This window comes from Ranitomeya variabilis, chromosome 4 (genome assembly GCF_051348905.1).
Source record: "Ranitomeya variabilis isolate aRanVar5 chromosome 4, aRanVar5.hap1, whole genome shotgun sequence".
NCBI classification, from domain to species: Eukaryota; Metazoa; Chordata; class Amphibia; order Anura; family Dendrobatidae; genus Ranitomeya; species Ranitomeya variabilis.
Genome location: NC_135235.1, coordinates 188378495 through 188402624, shown reverse-complemented (window position 1 = coordinate 188402624; position 24130 = coordinate 188378495). Strand labels below are relative to the sequence as shown.

Sequence of the window (24130 nt, the reverse complement as noted above, 5' to 3'; positions counted from 1 at the left end):
TTTTACTGTACCATATAATGGTTGTTATTTTGGTTACATTTTCCCAAAAATGAGGAAGTCTGGTGGAAGAGGCCGTGGGCGTTGGTTGCCAGCTGGTACTGATGGTGGTGGTGGTGCATCTGGTGGTAGTGGGAAAAGCACAATAGCACCAAAGGCTGGAGGTGTTAAGCCAGCGTCATCGTCTGGCTACACAAGGCCTCGAAGGTTCCCTTATCTGGGAGTAGGAAAACAGCTTTTTAAGTCGGAGCAGCAGGAAAAAGTTTTGGCTTTCATTGCTGACTCAGCCTCTAGCTCTTTCGCCTCCTCTTCAGAAAGTTCAAAATATAAAAGCAGCGAGTCGCCAGTGGATGCTCCCGGTCAGAGACAAGACGTTTCCTTGTGTCCTTCACTCAAACCAAAAGTGCAGGATGCGTCATGCGACACTACAGGTTACTCCATGGTGCTCTTTACACATACTGTGCCTGGGTTAGAAAGGGAAATGGTTAACTGCCCATTATAAGATGAATCGGACAAGGAGTGCACTGATGCACAGCCACAGCTAGATTATTATGCTGTTCCATTGACTCAGATCACTACATTGCCCTCGCAGTGTACTCAGCCAGAATCTGACCCTGATGAGACTATGGTGCCCTGTCCCGAACACTATAGCACCTTACACAGTGACACAGAGGAAGGTGCACATGACATTGAACAGGAGGTGATAGATGACCCAGTTGTTGACCCAGATTGGCAGCCATTGGGGAAGAGGGTGCCGCTGCCAGTAGCTCAGAAGCAGAGGAGGATGATCCGTAGCAGCCATCTACATCGCAACAGCTGTCATCTGGCAGGCCCGTATCAGGCCAAAAACGTGTGTCAAAACCAAAAACAGTTTTAGGACAGCGTGGCCATCCGGTGAAAGTAGCACAGACTGCAATGCCTGAAAAGGTATTCGATAGTAGGAAGAGTGAAGTGTGGCAATTTTTTAACCAAGAAACTAATGATCAGTGCAAAGTTATCTGTAAGAAATGCTCAAAGACCTTTAGCAGAGGGAAGAATCTTCAAAATTTAAATACAACGTGCATGCTTAGACACTTAACCAGCATGCACTTGCAAGCCTTGACTAACTACCAAAAGTCACGTATCGTTGGTGCACCTGCTCAGAATGAAGGTAGTCAGCAATGCTATATTGCTTCCCTCACTCTAAGTCCACCGATTAGGACACCACCAGCAGCAAATGTGGAGGTATCGTCGCAAGGCCAAAACAGTCAGGGAATCACAAGGTTATTGGTAGGAAACACTGTATGTATGCCAACATCAAGAATACCATCACCAACCCTCTCTCAATCCACCATGTCCACCACCACCACCACTGCTAGTTCCACCATATGCAGCTCTCCAGTCCAGCTCACCCTACAAGAGACTCTCATTAGGAAAATAAAGTACTCCTCCTCTCATTCGCGTACACAGGGTTTGAACGCCCACATTGCTAGACTAATCTCGTTAGAGATGATGCCCTACCGGTTGATTGAAAGCGACGCTTTCAAATACCTAATGGCCTATGCAGTATCATGCTATGACCTACCCAGTCGGAACTTCTTTGCGAGAAAATCCATCCCAGCCCTCCACCAGCATGTCAAAGACCGCATTGTCCATGCACTGAGGCAATCAGTCAGTGGAAAGGTGCACCTCACAACAGATGCATGGACCAGTAGGCATGGCCAGGGATGTTACATGTCCATCACAGCGCACTGGGTTAATGTGGTGGATGCAGGGTCCACTGGGGACAGCCATAGTGGGACAGTTCTGCCTAGCCCATGGTCTAAGAAACAATTGGCTGTAGGCGTTCGCCACCCCTCCTCCTCTTCCTCCTCCATAAGCGAAAGGTCGTCCACAGAGCTCAGTCGCTCAACCACTCCATCCGCAGCTGCCAGTGTTGCACACGAGGTGTCCCATTATCGAACAGCTAGTGATAAGCGTCAGCAGGCTGTGTTACAAATGAAGTGTTTGGGCGACAACAGACACACCGCGGAAGTACTGGCCGAGTACTTGCAGCAAACTCAGTCATGGCTGGGCAGAGTACATCTTGAGGCAGGCAAGGTAGTCAGTGATAACGGAAGGAATTTTATGGCTGCCATAGCCCTTTCAAAACTGAAACACATACATTGCCTGGCTCACACCTTGAACCTGGTGGTGCAGTGCTTCCTGAAAAATTGTCCGGGGTTACCAGCCCTGTTCCTGAAGGTGCGAAGACTTTGCTCGCACATCCACCGGTCGCCTGTACACTCCAGCCATATTCAGAACCATCAGCGATCGCTGAATCTTCCCCAGCACCGCCTAATAATCGACATTGCAACAAGGTGGAACTCCACACTGCACATGCTTCAGAGGCTGTGCGAACAGAGGCGTGCTGTAATTTATTTGTGGGAGGATACACATACATGGGCAGGCACTTGGATGGCAGACATGGAGTTGACTGGTGTGCAGTGGTCGAAGCTACAAGACCTCTGTCAAGTCCTTCAATGTCTTGAGGAATGCACACGGCTGGTAAGTGCAGACGACGCCATCATAAGCATGAGCATCCCACTAATGCATCTGCTGATGCAAAGTTTGACACACATTCAGGAGCAGGTTTCTGCAGCCGAAGAGGAGGGAAGCCTTGATGACAGTCAGCCATTGTCAGCTTAGGGAACTCTCCTGGACGAGGTGGCAGACGGGGATGAATATTTATGGGAGGAGGATGCTTCTCAGGGGGCATTAGAAACTGGTGGCGTTGCAAAGTCAGGTACAGGGTTTTTGCGGGACAACAAGTGATGTTGATTTGCAAGAAAGTGCTGCTCAACCCAGCACAAGCAGTGAATTGACACCTGGAACATTGGCCCACATGGCTGAGTATGCCTTGCGTATCCTAAAAAGGGACCCCCGCATTATCAAAATGATGACCGATGACGATTACTGGTTGGCCTGCATCCTGGATCCACGATATAAAGGAAAATTACAAAATATCATGCCACATCAGAACCTTGAGCAAATATTGGCTACCAAACAAGGAACTCTTGTAGACCGTTTGGTTCAGGCATTCCCAGCACACAGTGGCGGTGATGGTTCTCACACGAGTTGTAGTGGGCAACATGGCAGAGGTGTTAGAGGTGCACAAATCCGAAGTGGTGTTGGACAGAGGGGTTTTATGACCAGGTTGTGGAGTGATTTCGCAACGACCGCTGACACGACAGGTACTGCTGCATCGATTCAAAGTGACAGGAGACAGCATTTTTCCAGTATGGTTACGAACTACTTTTCCGCCCTTATCGATGTTCTCCCTCACAGGTCATTCCCCTTTGATTACTGGGCATCTAAAATAGACACCTGGCCTGAATTGGCAGAATATGCATTACAGGAGCTCGCATGCCCTGCTGCTAGTGTGCTTTCAGAAAGAGTAGAGTTGAGCGACTTTTATTTTTATAGGATCGGGTCGGGTTTCACGAAACCCGACTTTCTCAAAAGTCGGGTCGAGTGAAATCGGCCGATCCTATAAAAAAGTCGGGGTCGGGGTCGGCCGAAACACGAAACCCAATGCAGTGCAATGGGATACTATGGTTCTCAGGGTCTGAAGGAGAGGAAACTCTCCTTCAGGCCCTGGGATCCATATTAATGTGTAAAATAAAGAATCAAAATAAAAAATATTGATATACTCACTCTCGGGCGCGCCCTGGTACTAACCGGCAGGCTTCCTTCCTAAGAATGAGCGCGTGAATGACCTGCGGTGACGTCGCGGCTTGTGATTGGTCGCGAGCGGTCACATGGACAAGCCGTGACGTCATCTAAGGTCCTTCAAGCGCTCATTCTTAGGAAGGAAGGCTGCCGGAAAGAAGCAGGGCGCGTCCGAGGGTGAGTATATTCCTATTAGGTAGGATCGCAAACATATCGGAACTCGGTATCGGAATTCCGATACCAGATTCAGAAGATCGCCGACCTCATGGACGACCCCACACAGGGGTCGGGTCGGGTTTCATGAAACCCGACTTTGCCAAAAGTCGGCGACTTCTGAAAATGGCCGACCCGTTTCGCTCAACCCTAAGAAAGAGTATTCAGTGCTTCTGGTTCAATACTGACCGAAAAAAGGACACGTCTGGCTTCCCGAAATATTGATGATCTAACCTTCATTAAAATGAACCAATCATGGATTTCAAATTATTTGGCCCCACCTTCCCCTGCTGACACGTAGCTTGCCTGAAAAATGTCTTGTTTCAGCCTCCTCTTACTGACTTCTCCAATTCCTCCATTTACAGCTGCTGAATGTCCACCATAGGCCATTTTTACACCTCCCTAAATGGACTGACTCCCCCCACAGGGCCGTGGTCACCACCTGGCGCAAGGACCTGTGCGAGTGCCGTTTGCCTGGACAGGTGGGTGTGCCCACTCTTGGGCGATGGCACTGGCACAGGGTCCCTCATAGTACAATGAAGTGTCTCTGACGGTGGTGGTGCACAACCAACATCAGACACACCGTCGTAATATGAGGGGCCCTGTGCCAGTACCGCAGCCCATGAGAGAGTGTTCCCCCCAGCTTGAACAGTGCTCTACCACTTGCAATACTTACCTCTCCTTGCTCCACCACTGTGTAGTCTGTGCTGTTAAATCCTTCAACGGCACTGCCAATACAAATTTGTTGAAATGATAGATAATAGTTAAAATATACAGGGGCCCTGGCCTCCATTTAGACCAGTTAATATGTTGCGCCTACTACCACTGTCTGCTACTCAGCAGAGGAGCCCACCCCTTTACCTAGCTGTGCCACCAGGTTATTTCTGAAAAAAATGTTGGCAGACATTTAGCCTACTTTATTATTAGGGCTTACTCACTGTGTCAGCCACTCCTTACAATTGTCCTCCGCTGAACCAAGCAACGCGGCCAGTTTAGTCCTGTTACCAATTTTGAACTGCTTTTAGCCTACTTACTTATTTGGGCCTACTAACTGTGTCTGTCTCCCATTACAGTTGTCCTCCACTGCACAAAGCTATGCCGCCTGTTTAGTCCTTTTACCAGTTTTGAACTGCATTTAGCCTACTTATTTAGGCCTACTAACTGTGCCTGCCTCCCATTACAGTTGTCCTCCACTGCACAAAGCTATGCTGCCTGTTTAGTCCTTTTACCAGTTTTGAACTGCATTTAGCCCACTTATTTAGGCCTACTAACTGTGTCTGCCTCCCATTACAGTTGTCCCCCACTGCACAAAGCTATGCCGCCTGTTTAGTTCTTTTACCAGTTTTGAACTGCATTTAGCCTACTTATTTAGGCCTACTAACTGTGCCTGCCTCCCATTACAGTTGTCCTCCACTGCACAAAGTTATGCAGCCTGTGTACTCCTGTTACAAATTTTGAACTGCATGTAGTCTACTTACTTATTTGGGCCTAGTAACTGTGTCAGCCTGTTCTTACAGTTGTCCTCCACTGAACAAAGCTATGCCGCCTGTGTACTCCTGTTACAAATTTTGAACTGCATTTAGCCAACTTTTTTATTTTAGGCCTACTAAATGTGTCTGTCTGCGCCACACCTTACAATTGTCCTCCACTGAACAAAGCTATGCCGCCTGTGTACTCCTGTTACAAATTTTGAACTGCATTTAGCCTACTTACTTATTTGGGCCTAGTAACTGTGTCAGCCAGTCCTTACAGTTGTCCTCAACTGAACCAAGCAATGCCACCTGGTTAGTCCTGTTACCACATTTGAACTGCATTTAGCCCACTTTATTATTTGGGCCTACTAACTGTGTTTCCTCCTCATCCTGCCCATTGCCCAGCCACTGCTAGATGAGTCGGCTGGTACATTGACCCAGACCACTACATTTCCCTTGCACTCTACACAGCCACAATGTGACCCTGCTGAAAGTCAGGTTCCCCTTCCCGCATACTATACCACCTTACACGGGGACAAAGAGGAAGGTGCAGATGAAAGTGCAGGTTCCTTCATCAGGTGGGGGCATACTCGTTGGCACTAGCACAGGGCCCCTCATAGTACGCAAAAGTGTCTCTAGCAGTGGGAGGCACCGCCCGCCGTCAAACACACCGCCGTACTATGAGGGGCCCTGTGCCAGTGCCAACTAGTGGGCCCCCCTGCTTGCTCAGGATCACAGCACTTGCAAAGTTGAAATACTTACCTCTCCCTGCTCCACCGCCGTGACGTATTCCGCGTTTCCTAGGCCCAAGAAAATCTTGAGCTAGCCCTACCCCCCCACAACTTTAGCCAAATGATCCCCTGTTTTCAATGCGTAACTATTATTATAAAGTAAATTAAGATTGACAAGCTTAAGTAATAATAATTGATGTTTTTGGCATTAAAATGGACACTGTAGGTGTTTTCCTGACCTCCACTCACTACCGACTTTGATTCCCCATTGACTTGCATTGGGTTTCGTGTTTCAGTCGGCCCTTGACTTTACGCAATATTCGTCCGATTTCACCCGACCCCACTTTTGAGAAAGTGGTGTTTTGCAAAACCTGACTCGATCCTAAAAAAGTAAAAGTTGCTCAACTCTAGTCATAAATACTCGGAGACGACCCGAGCAACGAGTACACTCGCTCATCACTACTAATCAATTAATTATTATATTCTTGATGAGGAATCTATAATATTGTGGTTGTGGTTGCTGTTGGTATTTTGACCATACTGTTGGCAAATTATTGATAATTTGGTGTCTGTAGCAAATCTCCTGCCCAACCTTATTTGTACACCTTGGACTGCTCAATTGACACAATAGCCGTTGTAACTACACACAAGTGATTGAAAGATTGCAGCTTCAAATCTCCTAAGGGGACTATTAAATCAAGAAAAAACTTTTAAAAACTTTTAAATAATATTTTTAAAAGTACACAAAAAAATTCCTCATCCATCCTTAGATCCTCAAAAAAGGAGACACAATGGGTCTCGAAAATGGCACCATTTTTTTTTTTTACAAGCTTGATTTTTTTTTTCACCACTTTAATAAAAAACAACCTATACATGTTTGGTATTTGCGTATTCGTACTGACCTGGAGGATCATAATGGCAGGTCAGTTTTAGCATTTAGTAAACATGGTTAAAAAAAAGAAAGAAAACAAATTGTGGAATTGCATTTATTTTGCAATTTCACCACACTTGCAATTTTTTTTCTAATTCTCCAGTGCAATACATGGTAAAATCAATACAGTCATTCAAAACTACAACTCGTTCCACAGAGCCCTCACATGGCCATATTGATGGTAAAATAAAAGTTATGGTTCTGGGAAGAAGGGGAGCCAAAAACAAAACACAAAATCAAAAAAATCGAAAGGTCAAATGCAAATGTGGTGCTTCCAAATGCAAGCACCACACCTCAAATCAACTCCAGGCCTTTTATCTGCTTAATTGAGAATGACATAATGAAGGGATTGCCCACACCTGTCCATGAAATAGCCTTGGAGTCAATTGTCCAATTACTTTTGGTCCCTTTAAAAACAGGGTGTCACATGTTAAGGAGCTGAAACTCCTAAACCCTTCATCCAATTTTAATGTGGATACCCTCAAATTAAAGCTGAAAGTCTGAACTTCAACTGCATCTGAATTGTTTTGTTTAAAATTCATTGTGGTAATGTCTATAACCAGAATTAGAAAAATGATGTCTCTGTCCAAATACATATGGACCTAACTGTATACACAAAAAGGAGGAAGTCCAGTCACCAGCAAAATGATGTATTAGATAGAGGAAAATTAGGCCATGATTTAAAAAAAACCTTTGTCCTTTATTGTAATTTCATAAAAATATATTGCTTACGCTGTTTCAGACCACACAGGGTCCTTAGTCATGACCCTGTCCTTCACTAGCTTTTAGGGCTGATTAATCAATCCTTTCTTGCTGGTAGAGCTTGGCAAGTCTTTTCAACCCTGATATAGTGACAAAGGCAGTCTGTGAGTTATGCAGCTTAAAATAATCCAAGACATATTTCCTGCCTCATTCTCTTAGCTAATTGGCCACTTTGTTCTTCTTGGTTGGTCCAAATGGACTTGAGAGTGCATAGCCAATCACCACCGCGGTGACACATTAGTCACCGCTGCTGCCAGTGTTTGGCAGCAGCTGTAATATGCCCATCTGACCCAAACAGGACTAATTCTGTGGGCTTATATTTTTTGGTGGAACCTACATTAGTTAAAGCTTAATTTGATGATATTGGTGATTCTATCATGCATTTTGCCAAGGATAGTATCAAACGACCGTTTTCATCTCATCCAAGAAAATCAGTCCGATTATGCTAATCACACTCTGATCACAGTTTGTTCTGAGTGTGATAAGAAAATGATTTGATTTTCTTAAAGGTGGAGAAAAAAAAGTTTCTCCATCTTCCATATATTGCCAGTCCGTGAAAATCGGGCCACACTTGAACGTAATCCGAGTGTGGGCCAATTTTTTTCACATAGTCATAGAGATTAATGGGCGAGTGCCACGCGATTCTCACATGCAAATTAGGCATGCTGAGATTTTGATTTCCTCGGATTGGCTGCCTCCAAGGAAAAAATTGGACATATACACGGCACCATAGAATAACAATGGGACGAGAGCTATTCGTCAAAACCATGGATAGCACTCTTCCGATTTTTACAGTCGTGCACGAGCTGTTAGAGAAAGAAAGAAATACTGTTAGATATTTTTCAAGTTGTACTAGACATCTACAATAAATGTTTCGGTATGTTACATTCGGTGCTTCAAAATGTAAAGCATATTATATATTCCTGGGCAACTTCCCTTTTGATTCTCTTTTTTTCCCTCTGACACTGACTATTTCATTTCAATGTATGTGTTACATAATGTGTGAACACAGAAAAGTGTTAAGAACACAGTGTGAAAAAGCTAATTCTGTTTTGGATTGTGCCCAGATATTTCTCCATCTCCTTCTACTTTGTGGTAAAGAAGTTGAGTAAGGGTTAACCCTTTCCAGACATGCGCCGTACATATACTGCTCTGCAGGAGCTGCGTTCTAGCAAACAACAGTATATCAAGTTATATAAGTTATAGCTCTCAGAATAAAGCAATGCAAATATAATTATTTTTTCTATAAAATAGTTTTTATTGTGTAAAAGTGCTAAAACATAAAAAAAGATACAAATGAGGTATCGCTGTAATCGTGCTGTCCTGAAGAATAAAACTGCCTTATCAATTTTACCACCCGCGGAACGGTATAAAAAAACAAAACAAAAAACAATTCCTGATTTGCTGGTTTTAATTCATTCTGTCTCCCAAAAATCGGAACAGAAAGTGATAAAAAATGTCATGTGCCCAAAAATGGAACCAATAAAAACGTAAAAAACAAGCCATAACATGACTCTGTGGCCGAAAAATATAGAAAAATTATAACTCTCAAAATATTGTGATGCAAAAACTAGTTTTTGCAATAAAAAGCGCCTTTTAGTGTGTGACAGCAGCCAAACATAAAAACCCGATATAAATCTGGTATAGCTGTAATTGCACCGACCTGAAAAATAAAGTTGCCTAATCACTTATACCGCACGAGGAATGGTGTTAAAAATAAATAAAACCGATTCTTCACATGCTGTTGATTTTTTCATTCTGCCTCCCAAAGATCACAGTAAGGCTGCCGTCACACTAGCGGTATTTGGTCAGTATTTTACATCCGTATTTGTAAGCCCAAACCAGGAGTGGAACAAATAGAGGAAAAGTATAATAGAAACATATGCACAACTTCTGCATTTATCACCCACTCCTGGTTTTGGCTTACAAATACTGATGTAAAATACTGACCAAATACTGCTAGTGTGAGGGCAGCCTAAGGCTTGGCGCACATTTATACTGCGCTCTGTGCTGAGAATATGTGATTCATACGGGACCCCCGATGGAAGATTCCCTATAATGAGGTAGATGGAGGCACTGTGGACGCTGTCTGACCTGTGATCTGGCGGTGTCCGTCTTTTTAGGACTGCATAAAAGTGCCGTCAGCCACAGTTTTGGGCACTTCTGAAAAGGACACAGCTGAACAGAGGCCAGACGGAGTCTATAGTAACTCTGCTGCCTCATTATAGTAAATAGGGGTTTCATCTGTCACGTTACTCAGAGATTTAGATGGAAACCCCAAAGTAAGTGCTCAGCATAGAGAGCCGGATGAATGTGATCATATATGTTATGTAACATGTTGCCAATAAAAGCTTCAACTCAATCCACAAAAAAGCAAGTACCCACTCAGGTCTGTCTTCTGTTGGAAATATATGGGGCTTCCACATTACTGGTAGTACAAAGGTACCGGAAAAGCGAAATGGCTCCTCACCCGCCAAACGAAATTCAGCAAATTCTCCACTCCCAAATCCAAATGTCCCCCTCCCTTCTGAGCCCCAGTGTGACTAAACCACATTTAGCGCCCACATGTTTGGCATTTCTGTAGTGATGAGAGCCCACCTAATTTACAGGTGCATGTGTCCAGAAGCACAAACTGGGCATAATGTACTGGTCACTACAACGTACTGGTCACTTGCAGTTTGCAATTTTCACTCAGCAACATCCGCTGCTGCCTGTTTCTTGAAAATACCCATGGAGTCAAAATCATCACTACACCTGTAGATAAATTACCAAAGCTTTATAATTTCCAAAAACAGGTCACTTGAGGGAGGATTCTGCTTTTCTATCACTTAGTGGCTCTTTATATGGAATCTGCAAACTATCCTAGGAAAATCTGCGTTCCAGGAGGCAAATAGCGCTTCGTCCCTCCCGAGTCTCTCCATATGGCTAAGTAGCACTGTAAAGCCACATATGAGATATTGCCATGTTCAGTAGAAATTGTGGGACAAACTTTGGTGCCATTTTTACCTATTTCCCAGTATGAAAATGTAAAACTTGGGGCTAACACACAATCTTGGAGGTAAAAATCTAAATTATTTTATCTTCACTTCCTAATGTTATAAAAGTCTATGGCACACCTGTGGTGTCAATATAATCACTGCACACCTAGATGAATTCATTGAGAGGTTTAGTTTGTAAAATAGGGTCACTTATGAGGGGGTTTCTGCTGTTCTGGCACCTCAGGGGCTCTGCCAATGTGACATGGCACCCCCAAACAAGTGCAGCAAGAGCACTATATTATGGCATTTCTTAACTTCTGAGCTTTGCACTGTGTGTCAGAAGTAGTTTTCAACAACATATGGGCTATCGGTAAACTCAGGAGAAGCTGCACAACAAAACTGGAACTAAAAAGGATTTTTGCGGGTAAAATGTGTCTTTTTTTTCAAGGCTTAACGTTATAATCTTCTGTGAAGCACCTGTGGGTTCAAGTTGCTCAATACACATCTAGATAACTTTCCTATAGGGTCTAGTTTTCAAAATGGTATCACATGTTGGGGGTTTCCACAGTTTAGGCACATCCGGGGCTCTCCAAATGGGACTTGGCGTTCACTAATTATTCCAGCAATTTTGCATTCAAAAAGTCAAATGGCGCTTCTTCCCTTCCTAGCCCTGCCATGCACCCAAATAGTAGTTTTTCTCCACATATGGGGCATCTGCACACTCAGAACAATTTGCACAAGTTGTATGGAACAATTTCTCCTGTTACCCTTATGAAAATGCAAAATTTGGAGCTAAAAAGACTTATCTGGGAACAATGTGACTTTTTTATTTTCTCGGCTCAACGTTATAAACTTCTGTCAAAACCTACAAAAAACAAAATGAGCAAAAACCCTGCTGTAACTAAATAAGTAAAACACAAAAGTGCATTTAAAAAACTACTGCGTCAGACTTAGCTGAGTCCGTGACCCGTGCATCACAGCACCTCTTCTGACTGCCTTGGATTGTAAGGACTAAAGGCAGTGAATGCTTCACATTCTGGAGCAGGGGAACAACAATAGGTAAAAATAATCTCCTTATTACCCTGTGTGTATCATTTACAGAAATTATATTTATATATTAGATACCAACTGCATCTGATACCTTTCCCCTGAGGTTTGGGATTTGCCTCACTATACAGCAGGCCATCCTGTATTATATTTATTTATTTTTCGTTGAAATTCTTTATACAGCATATTAATTTTTTTCCACTTACCAACACTATTCATATGAGCTTAAAATATCAGCTTTTATGTATTTATATGGGCACGCTTCCCCTGACTCATAGCGCCGTTTGAACATTTTTTATTTCTATTTATTTGAGACTCCAATGCAAAGCACAATGGGTTAGCTAAGATTATTCATCATATCACTTGATCCATTTTTTGGTAACTGGGATTAACGGCTAACTGATAGAGCAACCAGTGTACAGAATAAAACATGTTTTGTCTTTTCAATCTGTTTCCTACACAGTTATTTTTCACTTCTGCATCAGAACTAGGCAGGTCTTATGATGACATCACAACTAGTGATAAGTGAGTGTGCTCTTTACTCAAGTTTTCCGAGCATGCTCAGGTGATCTTCGAGTATCTTGGGCATGCTCGTATGTTATGTTTGAGTCATGTGGGGATTTCCTAACAAACAGAAAATCCCCACATGTATTCAGGCTGTCTAGCAGCTGCGAATCATGCAGCTGTGGAGACTCAAACATAATCTACGAGCACGCCCAAAATACTCGGAGAACACCCGAGCATGTTCGGAAAACCCGAGTAACGAGCACACTCACTCATCACTACTCACAGCTGATGAAGGGTTAATCAGCAGGTCTTAGCAAGGAAGTTAATTCAGGCTGCAGAATCCACATGAGTTTGCAGATATGATTGAAGCCGAGAAAATTTTAGGCTGGCAAACTCCAAAGCACACAACTAAACCAATTGCTTTGTCAATTCTCATACACACATGTGTGTCTAATTCAACCTTAAAAGACCTTGTTTGTTGCTGTCACTAAAGTTCACAGTACAACGTATGAAACCCAATGTGGAGCACAGCAAATGGCAGTGGCCATAGGGGAAGAGAGCAAAGCCCAGTCACAGAGTTGAGACAGGTGCCACATACCCCTTGAATAACTTCCATTCTGGCACCACAATAGTGGAAACCACTGAGGGAAAGAAAAGACCTTGTAGATTCTATTGTTAATAGGGACCTTCAAGTTTAGTTGACTGTACTTTGCATGGTATCCAGCCCCATTAGGATGTTCAATAGTGTAAGCTGCAGGCCAACATGAGAGTGTGTGGAGCTTTTGTCTGGTGCGAGTGATGCACGGAGTGTAAGTTCATTTGTTCAGTTTCATTTTCTTCTTAGTCCTAGTCTGTGTCACCAAAAGTGCCCTATTACAGGATCTGATGTTTTATTTATGTTCTAATATGTAAAACTAAGAATTCAAAGAGGGTGTCCATAATTAATGTTTGTGACTGCATGTATGTTATACAGAATTTTGTGTGTCCATGTCGTCATGTATATTGTGTCTTCAGAGAGGAAGAGGACTTGAACTCTAGTCCCGCCTATTGGAAGTAACGATCCTATTAGTCAATATTGACCCGTTAACGAGCCTTGCCAAATGACTTAGGATAAAAGCCAAACCTGCATCCCGATTTTCAGACATGGTGTTTTGGGATATTGCCCCTCATCAGAGCCAAATAGGAGATCTGATTTGGCTAGGTGAGAGGCTAATACTAGGATCTAAGGGGCAATGGCTCATTAAGGGTCATTATTTACTTGTAGGATTGTACTTCCAAAAGGTGGCACTGAGTTCAAGTCCTCTTCCTTTGTGAAGGAGCAATTTGCATACTATGTTTCCCAGAGGAGCATGCAAGGTGTTTAAGTCTCCTCATACTGGCATGTCAGATGTAGTATGTCACACTCCATAAGGAGAAACCTTACCCCTTAGATCCATGTTTTTATGTAAAACTGTGCATGTAAATGTGCATGTCTGTATTTTGACTAATGACAGACATGTCATTGGTGCAACCTCTGCAGCCGCACATGGACCCAAGAAGTAAAGGGACCCATTTCCTCCTCCAAAACATGTGGAATTGTTCATTATAATGAGCTCTTTGAATACCAAGAGCCCTTATACTGTTCTGCACAGTGGTCCTTTCCTATCTGTGTCTCCAGTGATTTTGTAAATTTGCATCTGTGGCACCCTAGGAGTCCGGATGCCACAATAGTATTGCCATCCTCACAGGGGAGGTGATGTCATGCCTGGAAACAAGGAGGGATCCACTAATCAGGTAATACTGACATGCAACACCGTTCTGACTCCAGGCCTGAAGGGGGAGCTCTAAACCCGGCTTCAGGGCAGTTTCCCTATATATTCTGGCTGGGGGAGGAGTTAGTAGTTAGTCTGCTAGGGACAGTGAGAGGAGAGGAGGCAAAAGAGGAAGAGTCTGGGGTCTAGAGCTGCAAGTGGGCTCACCACAGAGGGAACCGCCAACAGACCGGACACCAGGGTCCGTGGTGGTGTGGGAGTTGCAGAACTAGCCACTGAACCCATAGGGCAGGAGATTGTAAGTCTCCTGTCCCATCCAACACCTGCAGGTACCACAGCAAGTGAGGAGCCTGGGGCTGCCAGAGAAAGGGCAGTGCCCATGAAAGGTTCAAGCTGTCATCCATGCAGGTTGAGAATACAGACACTGAGAGGACTTGTGCAGAGCTTCAGGCAGCAAGTGTCAGATATACAGCGCAGAAGGAAGGCCTCCGAACCCACCTGGCTAAGTGGATCCCAAGCTGTTTCCAGGCTGCCCAAACCCCACCATCACCTGTTACCTGTACCCTGGACTGTACCTGAATTATACCAGTAAAAGGTAAAGGAAACTGTTATCCCTGTATCCTGCAATAATTTCCTGCACCCTCAGTCCTGCACCACACCATCAACCATCCCTCTTACCAGCTACATCGGGAGCCCTGGGGACTAAACTCTACCTGTGGGGAGCTGTACCATCTAAGCTCCAAAACCATCAGCCCTAGAGGACCCCTTTAAGCTGCGTCAGCCACCCCTGGCCGAATACCTCAGGTGGCGTCACGAACACTACTACATTAGACTTTATTCCCATTTTTATTAACCCCTTTTACTGGATGCCCAGGGCCACAGACCGGGTCACTGCCACCATGACCACCATTTTAAGAAAAGAACTGGCTTAGTACCGAGTACCCCATGGTCATCGCGGGCACTCCACATCCATTGTGTGTTTGTGCCCACTTTTAACTAAGGTGCATGTGTACTGGATGATCACGTATGTAGCAAGCTTGTGACAAGGTTTGGGACCTCTCATACCCAGAGGGACACTAGAAGTCAAAACTAAAACCCCTTTCTTTAGACCCAAGAACAAAGTTGATCTATTTAACCACTTAATAATTTATTAAGTAGGACTATGAAGTCGCCCATTTTCTAAGCTTCCTCACCCGATCACCAATGCGGTTGACATAGTCTGTGAACACAGAACCAAACACATATACATTTTTTGATTTTTCCCCTGTGCTTTCCCCTTGTCTACTCTACCTATAACAACAAAGAAGAAGTAGTTCTGCCTCCCACCACTCCTTTATACATCACACACTCGTTGTGGACCACCCTGTGGAAGGCTTGAGGACTCTTCCAGGTTGACATCTCGGTTCATATTTCACAATAAAAATACCTTCTTTCAAGTTTTTCTCCATGTTGGAGATTCTTAAATACCAGGACAAACCTGTATGGACGTCATACCTAATGAGTGTCGTTAAACCTCACCCCTGGTGGTACTAATCTTACATTATGTTCTTTTTCTTATTTCTCTTAACAGGTAACTGCAACATTTGTGACTGTATTCCTCCTACGCCCTAGGATGAGTAATTGCAGCAGCCGTGCATTGACCCTACTTAGTAGTGTCTTCGGAGCTTGTGGTCTCCTTCTGGTGGGCATAGCCGTTAGCACAGACTACTGGCTGTACATGGAAGAAGGGATTGTCCTACCTCAAAATCAAACAACTGAAGTCAAGATGGCATTACATGCTGGCCTATGGAGAGTGTGTTTTGTGGCAGGTAAGGTGTTCATGTATTAACTTTTTTATTTAAGAATCATACTTATTTTGTTCTGTTTATATAGTTAAATGTAGGTTCCATATATAAATACCAGATATTATATGTGGGATAATAGATCCCATTCCATAGGTCAAGTAGATTTTGCATTGTAATATTCTTTAATGCATCATCAAAATATCACATAGGCCCTGATTCATCAAAGATTTCTTGCCAAAATTATGGCTTAAGACATGTTGAGTGGTCGGTCACCCAAAAATTTTTCGTAACGTAAATTTGGAAAAAAATTATGAACTTTTAATATTTTTAGGCCACTTTTGGTCAGTTTCACTAAAATGGCAGAGAAGAGGAGGAGCCTGGTTAGGCTGGGGCATGTCAACTTTCACCCAAATTTTTTTCAACAAATTAATAAAAAATGGTGGCATACAGTATGCAAAAATGTTACTCCCTTCACTGACTGGAATAAGATTTGTGGCGAGGTGCACTGGGGCACGTGCCACTTTTCAGACATGTTGGATTTATTAAGCGGTGTGCGTTTGATCAATCAATAGCGTCTCACTCATCAAGATCGGTATGACTAAAGCCAGTCTCGAAGAATCAGGACCATTGTGTTTAAAGGGAGTCTGTCACCCCAAATTTACCACAAACCTTTTTTAGGAGATAGAGCAACAATAAATATTGTTCTTTTCATTTTTAAAACTGTTCCTCTATTGCCTCAGAAAACAATGTATTGTAATGTGCAATTGAAGAAACTCAGTGCATCCTTGCTGTGTCTAAATGCCTCATTCCACTGTTCCACCTACTTATTTAGATTCCTGTCACTCCTATGTTGATTGACAGCACTTGTGAATGACAAGTCTGCTTTATGAGACCATCTTGACATTGGTTGATGGGCAGACATTTGGCCAAATTCTATGCTAAGCATCTCATTTGTGTTCCTAATATTCAAAAGCCGTATTGCTATTCATATTTCATACATTTCACATTGACATGCTTTAGCACGATAGAGTGTAACCTTGTTTTGTGTATTGTAAATGGAGGTAGCTCCTCCTGGTATGCACCTATTCAGACCAGTCTGAATGTGCCAGTCAATATTTTTGTCATTTGTATGTTAGCTTACTGACCGAGCACTCCGCCCTTCAGCATGTGGTGACATTAATTATAGCAGGTTCCTTCTTAACCATAAATGCAGGCATTGCTGACAGAGGTGTCCACATTCACCCAGGAATTCAGACATCAGCCTAAGAGAGGTATCCACTCACATAGAGACCCATCAATCTTTGAGACCACCTTGATGACAGATGATCGGCAGATTTAATTTGACCAAATTATATGCTAAACGTTTCATTTTTTAAAAAAATATTCAAAAGCCATATTGCTATTCATATTTCATATATTTCACATTGATATGCTTTAGCACGATAGCGTGCAGCCTTTTTTTGTAGATTGACAGCACTTGGTCATGGCAAACCTGCTCTATGTGTGCACTGTCCCTATGAAGGAGAAGGTACACAATCCACTCTTTCCTTGCTTTTGCCCTTGCTCATCTCCTCTGCTATCACTTTAATGCAGGAGAGAATTCACAAATCATTATCTCCTTGGACAGTGCTCATCTCTTCTGCTTTCACTTCAATACAGGAGAGAGTTCAGAAATCACTCTCTGCAGGCTGTTGACAGTGTTCATATCCTTTGCTTTTACTCCAGTGCAGGACAGAGCTCACAAATCTTTCCTCACTGTTCACAGTGCTCATATCCTTTGCATTCACTCTAGTGCAGGAGAGAGCTCACCAATGTCTCTCTCCTCGCTGCTGACAGTGCTCATATCCTTTGCATTCACTCTAGTGCAGGAGAGAGCTCACCAATCTCTCTCTCTCCTCACTGCTGACAGTACTCATATCCTTTGCTTTTACTCCAGTGCAGGAGAGAGCTCACCAATCTCTCTATCCTCACTGCTGACAGTGCTCATATCCTTTGCTTTCACTCCAGTGCAGGAGAGAGCTCACCAATCTCTCTCTCCTCACTGTTGACAGTGCTCATATCCTTTGCTTTTACTCCAGTGCAGGAGAAAGCTCGCCACTCTATCTCTCCACACTGTTGAGAGTGCTCACTTCCTGTGCTTTTACTCCAGTGCAGGAGAGAGCTCATAAATCTCTCTCCTCACTGTTGACAGTGCTCTTTTCCTGAGCTTTTACACCAGTGCAGGAGAGAGGTCACAAATCTCTCTCCCCTCACTGTTGACAGTGCTCAAATCCTTTGCTTTAGCTCCAGTGTAGGAGAGAGATCACAAATCTCTCTCTCCTCATTCCTACAAGTGTTCAAATCCTCTGCTTTCACTCCAGTACAGGGGAGAGCTCACAAATCTCTCTCTCCTCACTGTTGAGAGTGCTCATATCCTTTGCTTTTACTCCAGTGCAGGAGAGAGCTCACCAATCTCTCTCTCCTCACTGCTGACAGTGCTCATGTCCTCTGCTTTCACTCCACTGCAGGAGAGACCTCACCAATCTCTCTCTCCTCACTCCTGATAGTGCTCATATCCTCTGCTTTTAGTCTACTGCAGGAGAGAGCTCACAAATCTCTCCTCACTCCTGACAGTGCTCATATCATCTGCTTTCACTCTACTGCAGGACAGAGCTCACAAATCTCTCTCTCCTCACTGCTGACAGTGCTCATATCCTTTGCTTGTGCTCCAGTGCAGGAGAGAGCTCACAAATCTCTCTCTCCTAGCAACTGACATTGCTACACAGTTATGCCCAAGTGACGTCATCAGCAAAGATAGAATGATCTGTGCACAGGGTCACTAATCATAACAGAGGTTGATCTTCAAACAACGTTTGCTCTGGGAATGTCAGCAAAGTCAATCAAAACATTAATCTAAATTAAGTGGGTTGAACAGTGCCACAAACATTTTATCACGTCAAGGGTGAACCGAGCACCTATAAATAGAGATAACAATAAAGTATTTTTTTCGGACAATGGGGGAATAGATTAAAAAAAAAAAACTATTTTACTTTATTGCTTCACCATTTCCTACAAGGTTATATAGTTTATTCAGTCAAAGTAAAATTGTGCATTTAGTGTAATACACTCCCTTTAAATCAAGTTTCAATATTAAACATTTTTTTGTATTTTTTTCATTTTTTACATTTTCCACATTCACTCGTCAACATTGAACATGGAACACTGAAAAGGAAAAGTTGTTAAATTATGAAAATCACAGGATGTATAGGCATCTTAGTGATATTCAAATTATGAAAATATGGAAGCCAAATTTTTAAAACACCTTTATGGAGCATCCCCAGATGCAGGGCCGCGGGGTACTCGATACCGGGCCTCTCTGTCTCGGTCCTGGGGTTGTCACGGTGGCTAGACCCGGTCCGTGACCCTGCTAAGGGGCGTCCAATGAAAGGTGTGATGGTGGTGCGTGGTGCCAGTTGCGATGAATAACGAGGACACAGGGTTGCAGTCTCTTTACCTCTTTACTGAAGGCTTCAGGGTCCGCAATCCGCTGTCCTTTTTGCTAGGCCTCTGTCAGGATCCCACCCCTGACAGGGACCCCCCTGAATCTTCCCCTGCAACACCCTCTGCCACAGGATGTTGCCTGGATCAAACCCAGTCAGCTTCTCTCTAACTCCCTATCCAACCCCCAGTTTTACCAGAGTGTGAGGAGTGGCCTAATACATAGAACCCTTTGCTCCCCCTGGAAGCCAGAGTGTGAAGTGTAATGTGTGACTGTGATACCTGGTCAGGTGAACTCCTTAAGTGCCATCAGACGTACCATCACTCCCCTTAGTGGCGGAGCAACAGTACTGCAACGACCAGGACTCTGGGGCGCTGCATTTATATATTTAGTGTGAAGTATGGGCACGAAGCACATAAAAAACACACAGTTATGTTCTGCTACGCTGAAGGTACTTGGGCAAATAATCAGAATCCATTTCTTTCAGCTTCCTTTGCAATTGACAACCAATGACGTCCCAGCAGTGCTCAACGAGAGACAAGTCTAGAGATGCTGAAGCCCACTGTAGCATAATGTGGCCACACAGGCTGTTCACAGTGGCATGAGTGACATGCAGTCTGGGCTTCTGGAACACTTTGGAGAAATGTCCTTACCACTGTTGCCATCACCAAATTAATGTAATGCTAAGCTGATAGTGTACCTACAATGAAGAGTAAATGGGTCCGGCAACTGCTCATTGTCACCGTTCCCAAATTCCCTGATGAAGCACCTTTGGGATGTTCCTTTGTGAAAGCCTCTTCATGCCATTTACACTTAGTCATAAAACCAATGTCCAGCTATCTTTGATAGATGAAAGCAGTACTCATAGCTGAAAAAGATCGACCTTCATTCAAGCCTCCATTGCTCCATTCCAGCCTTTGGTCTCCATCTTGAGACCACATGAGCAATGCCAAGAAGAAGCTTTCACAAAGGGACGTCAAATCTGTCCTACTCACAATTATGTTTGTGGGGTGGCTTAATGTATGGTAGCCAGACCCCTCTAGTTTTTATCCCAGGAACACAAACAACTCGACGTTACATTTATTTGGTGGTGGAATTATTAATACAGCAATTTCTCCAAATTGTTGTAAGAGCTGTTTTTAAGAACATCATCATTAGGCTGCATCTTGCTTGTGCTACTTTGTGCAGCAGGCATGGCCTAATTGTGCTACCATGGCCTGCAGTGTCTTCAGAGCTGTCTCCCATCAAGCACATCTGGGATTTCATTGGTTGGCAACTGCAAAAGATATTGATGATTTGAGCACTCAAGTGCATTCAGCGCAGCAGAAAATTCCTCAGACAATAATCAATAACCTTATTGATAGCAGCCAAGGCTGTAAGTGCATACATTTCTGTGTGTGGTGCTCATGGTCGATACTCAATAATTTGAGATGTTTTGAAAATTTGGTTTCCATTTTTTCATAATTTGCATATCATTAACAAATCTATCCAGCCTGTGATTTTAATAAATCCACAAGTTTTCCTTCTTGATGTCTCAATTTCAGTCAAGAAAAAATGTATATATTTACATATATGTTTGTCCATGCACTGTGATGTGATCATTGTAATGCAGTTATAAAAGATTTCTATCTAGAAGTTGCATCAAAAGTTTTGCTAAAGATTTTTAATTATATTCATGCCATTCATACTGCATGCCTATTAGGTGGACTAAACTGGGTAGATTGTAAGTGAAAATGAAGGAACAATCAGAAGTGTAAATTCTATTTTTAATTAGACAAGGCCTAATTAAAAAACTGGTTAATCAGCTCTTCAGCCTTCATCTCAAGATATAGCCAGTTTAAAAGGTACAATTTCATAAAAGGATTTCTTTAACACTTTTTTTTTTTTACCAGACCTTGTTGCTCTGTTGATATGAGCTTATAAAGTTTTTATCTAAAATTTCCAATCAGCCACATGGGTGGTAGAAGATTCTTCTAAAGAGGCGTGTGCTATATCCACCTCTATGATGTTGTCCAATCATAAAGATGGTAGTTTCACAGAGGTGGAAAAGACAAAATACACCCCTAGTGAAGGTCAGTGTAAGGATTCCCAGCATGAGCAGTCCTTACTACCGATACCATCTGGTTCACACAGTCTTTTTGGCGAGCTGGATCATGGGATGCTGCTTGCTTCATAACACTGTTCAATTTTTGGCCTTCATCACAAAGATGGAAAGAGTAGACAACCCCTGGTAAGAATCTTTAAGTCCCCACATATGAGCAAAGAATTTGTAATGTAGAAGTGAAGAGCGAACGAGTCAGTAGAAAAATAGGATGATAACCGGTACAGTAGAACATAATATCATACAGAATGAAAGCACATTAGAATTGAATATGTTTTGAGGTCAAAGTCAGCCTGAACCATCTAGTGGTAAAAATATGAGTGATTTGCTTATGATAGGAAAGGGTAAAGATCCTTAAACACTGAGTGACACTTTGGCAAATAATAAGCAATTTAATGTGATAACATAGGGAGGTTGTCTATGACATTTCAAATAGGTTTATTGCACTTGAAGTGATGCTTCAATTTCCTATGACACCTTTTAGCTTGAGTGGATTATGTTGCTTGGTATGGAGGAATACCAGTGGCATCACTGAACAATATGATTGGATTTAGAATTATGTAATATTCTCCTAGCTATACATTTCTCATTTTGCTTGAATAGATTTCCACAAGGCAAAAATATTAAGTGCTGCAAAAATGCAACAGAAGATAAGGTAAATTGTGCTTCTGTTCATTTACAGCAGATATGTAAGTGGAGACAAATATTTTTGATCTCCCTCTTCATGATTTTGTTTTAAGAGTTTTATTTAGCATTAAACTACTGTACCTGATTTTCTGCATATTTGATGTGTGCATATATATTTATACCACTGATTTTATTTCTTAAAGTTCAATGAATATTTTAAAATTCAAATTTGCCAACTTTGTTGAATTCTTCCTACATATGGGATTTGTAGTGAATTGATTCAAAATCACAATATTGTAAAGCCTCCCCTTGATCGAAAAGATGGGTGCCACACTTTGAGGTCTCCAAAGACTATACTGAATTCCTTTTGAGAATAACAAAGTTTATAAGCCTCCTCACATTGACATGCCAGGCTAGGAATGTCACTCTTTACAAGAAGAAGTGATACCCTTTAGATCTCACTAAGAAGCCTCTCATGCACCAAATCACATCTCATACTTTGCACGGACGAGGGGAAATACCCAAAAACATTGTGTCTGCAAGTTGAGATTCTGGGTTGGCTTTTATCCTAAGTCATATGGCAAGGCTCGTTAAAGGGTCAATAATGACTTTTTACATCCAATAGGTGGCACTAGAGTTCAAGTCATCTTCCTCTATGAAACACAATTTGCATATTTAATTTCCCAGAGGAGCATTGAAAGGCTTATAAGCCTCCCCACATTGGCATGCCAGGCTAGGCATGTCATTCTCCACAAGGAGAAATGTTTCTCCTTAGAACGCATTAACACAGATACGACCTCATTAATGCCAAAATGACCTAACCATAAAATGTATGGTAGCTAGTGTTGAGCGATACCGTCCGATACTTGAAAGTATCGGTATCGGAAAGTATCGGCCGATACCGGCAAAGTATCGGATCCAATCCGATACCGATACCCGATACCAATACAAGTCAATGGGACTCAAGTATCGGACGGTATCCCTGATGGTTCCCAGGGTCTGAAGGAGAGGAAACTCTCCTTCAGGCCCTGGGATCCATATTAATGTGTAAAAGAAAGAATTAAAATAAAAAATATTGCTATACTCACCTCTCCGACGCAGCCTGGACCTCACCGAGGGAACCGGCAGCGTTGTTTGCTTAAAATTCGCGGGTTTACTTCCTTACGTGAAGTCCCGGCTTGTGATTGGTCGCGTGCCGCCCATGTGGCCACGACGCGACCAATCACAGCAAGCCGTGACGTAATTTCAGGTCCTTCAGGATTTTAAAATTACGTTCCGGCTTTGTGATTGGTCGCGTCGCGGTCACATGGGCGACGCGACCAATCACAAGCCGTGACGTCACGGGAGGCTGGACACGCGCGCATTTTAAAATGGCCATTTTGTTGTTACTTGTAAGTCCAAGAAAGCTTCTGAAATATCCTGCATAGGGGTATGCTAAACATTTGCCTGCCTAAGTCTGTTGTCTACTCCAAACTGGCTTGACCATATGCAGAATTTAATAATCTTCTTTTTTTATTAAAAATTGTGTTAAAGCAGAGACAACTGTCTTCATGAAATAATTAATGTTAGGTATTTTCTATTAAGGCTAAGTGTACACTATAATTTGGCAAAAGGCAGTACATTTGAGGTGGTCTATCATTGATTGCTGTGAACTTGCATATGGGGAAGTTGAGTGTCCACATAATTGACTGAACGCAATTTTGCACCAATTTCCTTCTACAGCCTCTGTGCTGCCCTATCTACTGATGGCTGCGGAATGGATTAACTAAAACCCTGTCAGTGAATTTGTTCTGTTAGTCCAACAGTGGAGTATACCTATAGTGGGTGCAGAAAGTATTCAAACCCCTTTAAATTTTTCACTCTTTGCTTCATTGCAGCCATTTGTTAATTTAAAAAAATTCATTTTTTTTCTCATTATTGTACACTCTGCACCCCATCTTGACTGAAAAAAAACAGAAATGTAGAAATGTTTGCAAATTTATTAAAAAACTGAAACTGAACCCTTTGCTCAGTATTGAGTAGAAGCACCTTTTAAGCTAGTACAGCCATGAGTCTTCTTGG

General features: G+C 42.9%; 1 protein-coding gene across 3 annotated transcripts in view; it reads left to right on the top strand.

Annotated features, from left to right (window-relative positions):
* The window catches only part of CACNG7 (calcium voltage-gated channel auxiliary subunit gamma 7), a 195672-nt gene that overhangs the window by 97295 nt on the left and 74247 nt on the right, over positions 1–24130 (top strand). For all 3 annotated transcript variants that reach the window (XM_077259482.1, XM_077259483.1, XM_077259481.1), the window contains exon 2: positions 15650–15887. In XM_077259482.1, the coding sequence (XP_077115597.1) occupies positions 15692–15887 (196 nt within the window). In that variant the 5' untranslated portion in view covers positions 15650–15691. The remainder of the gene's footprint in view (positions 1–15649; positions 15888–24130) is intronic.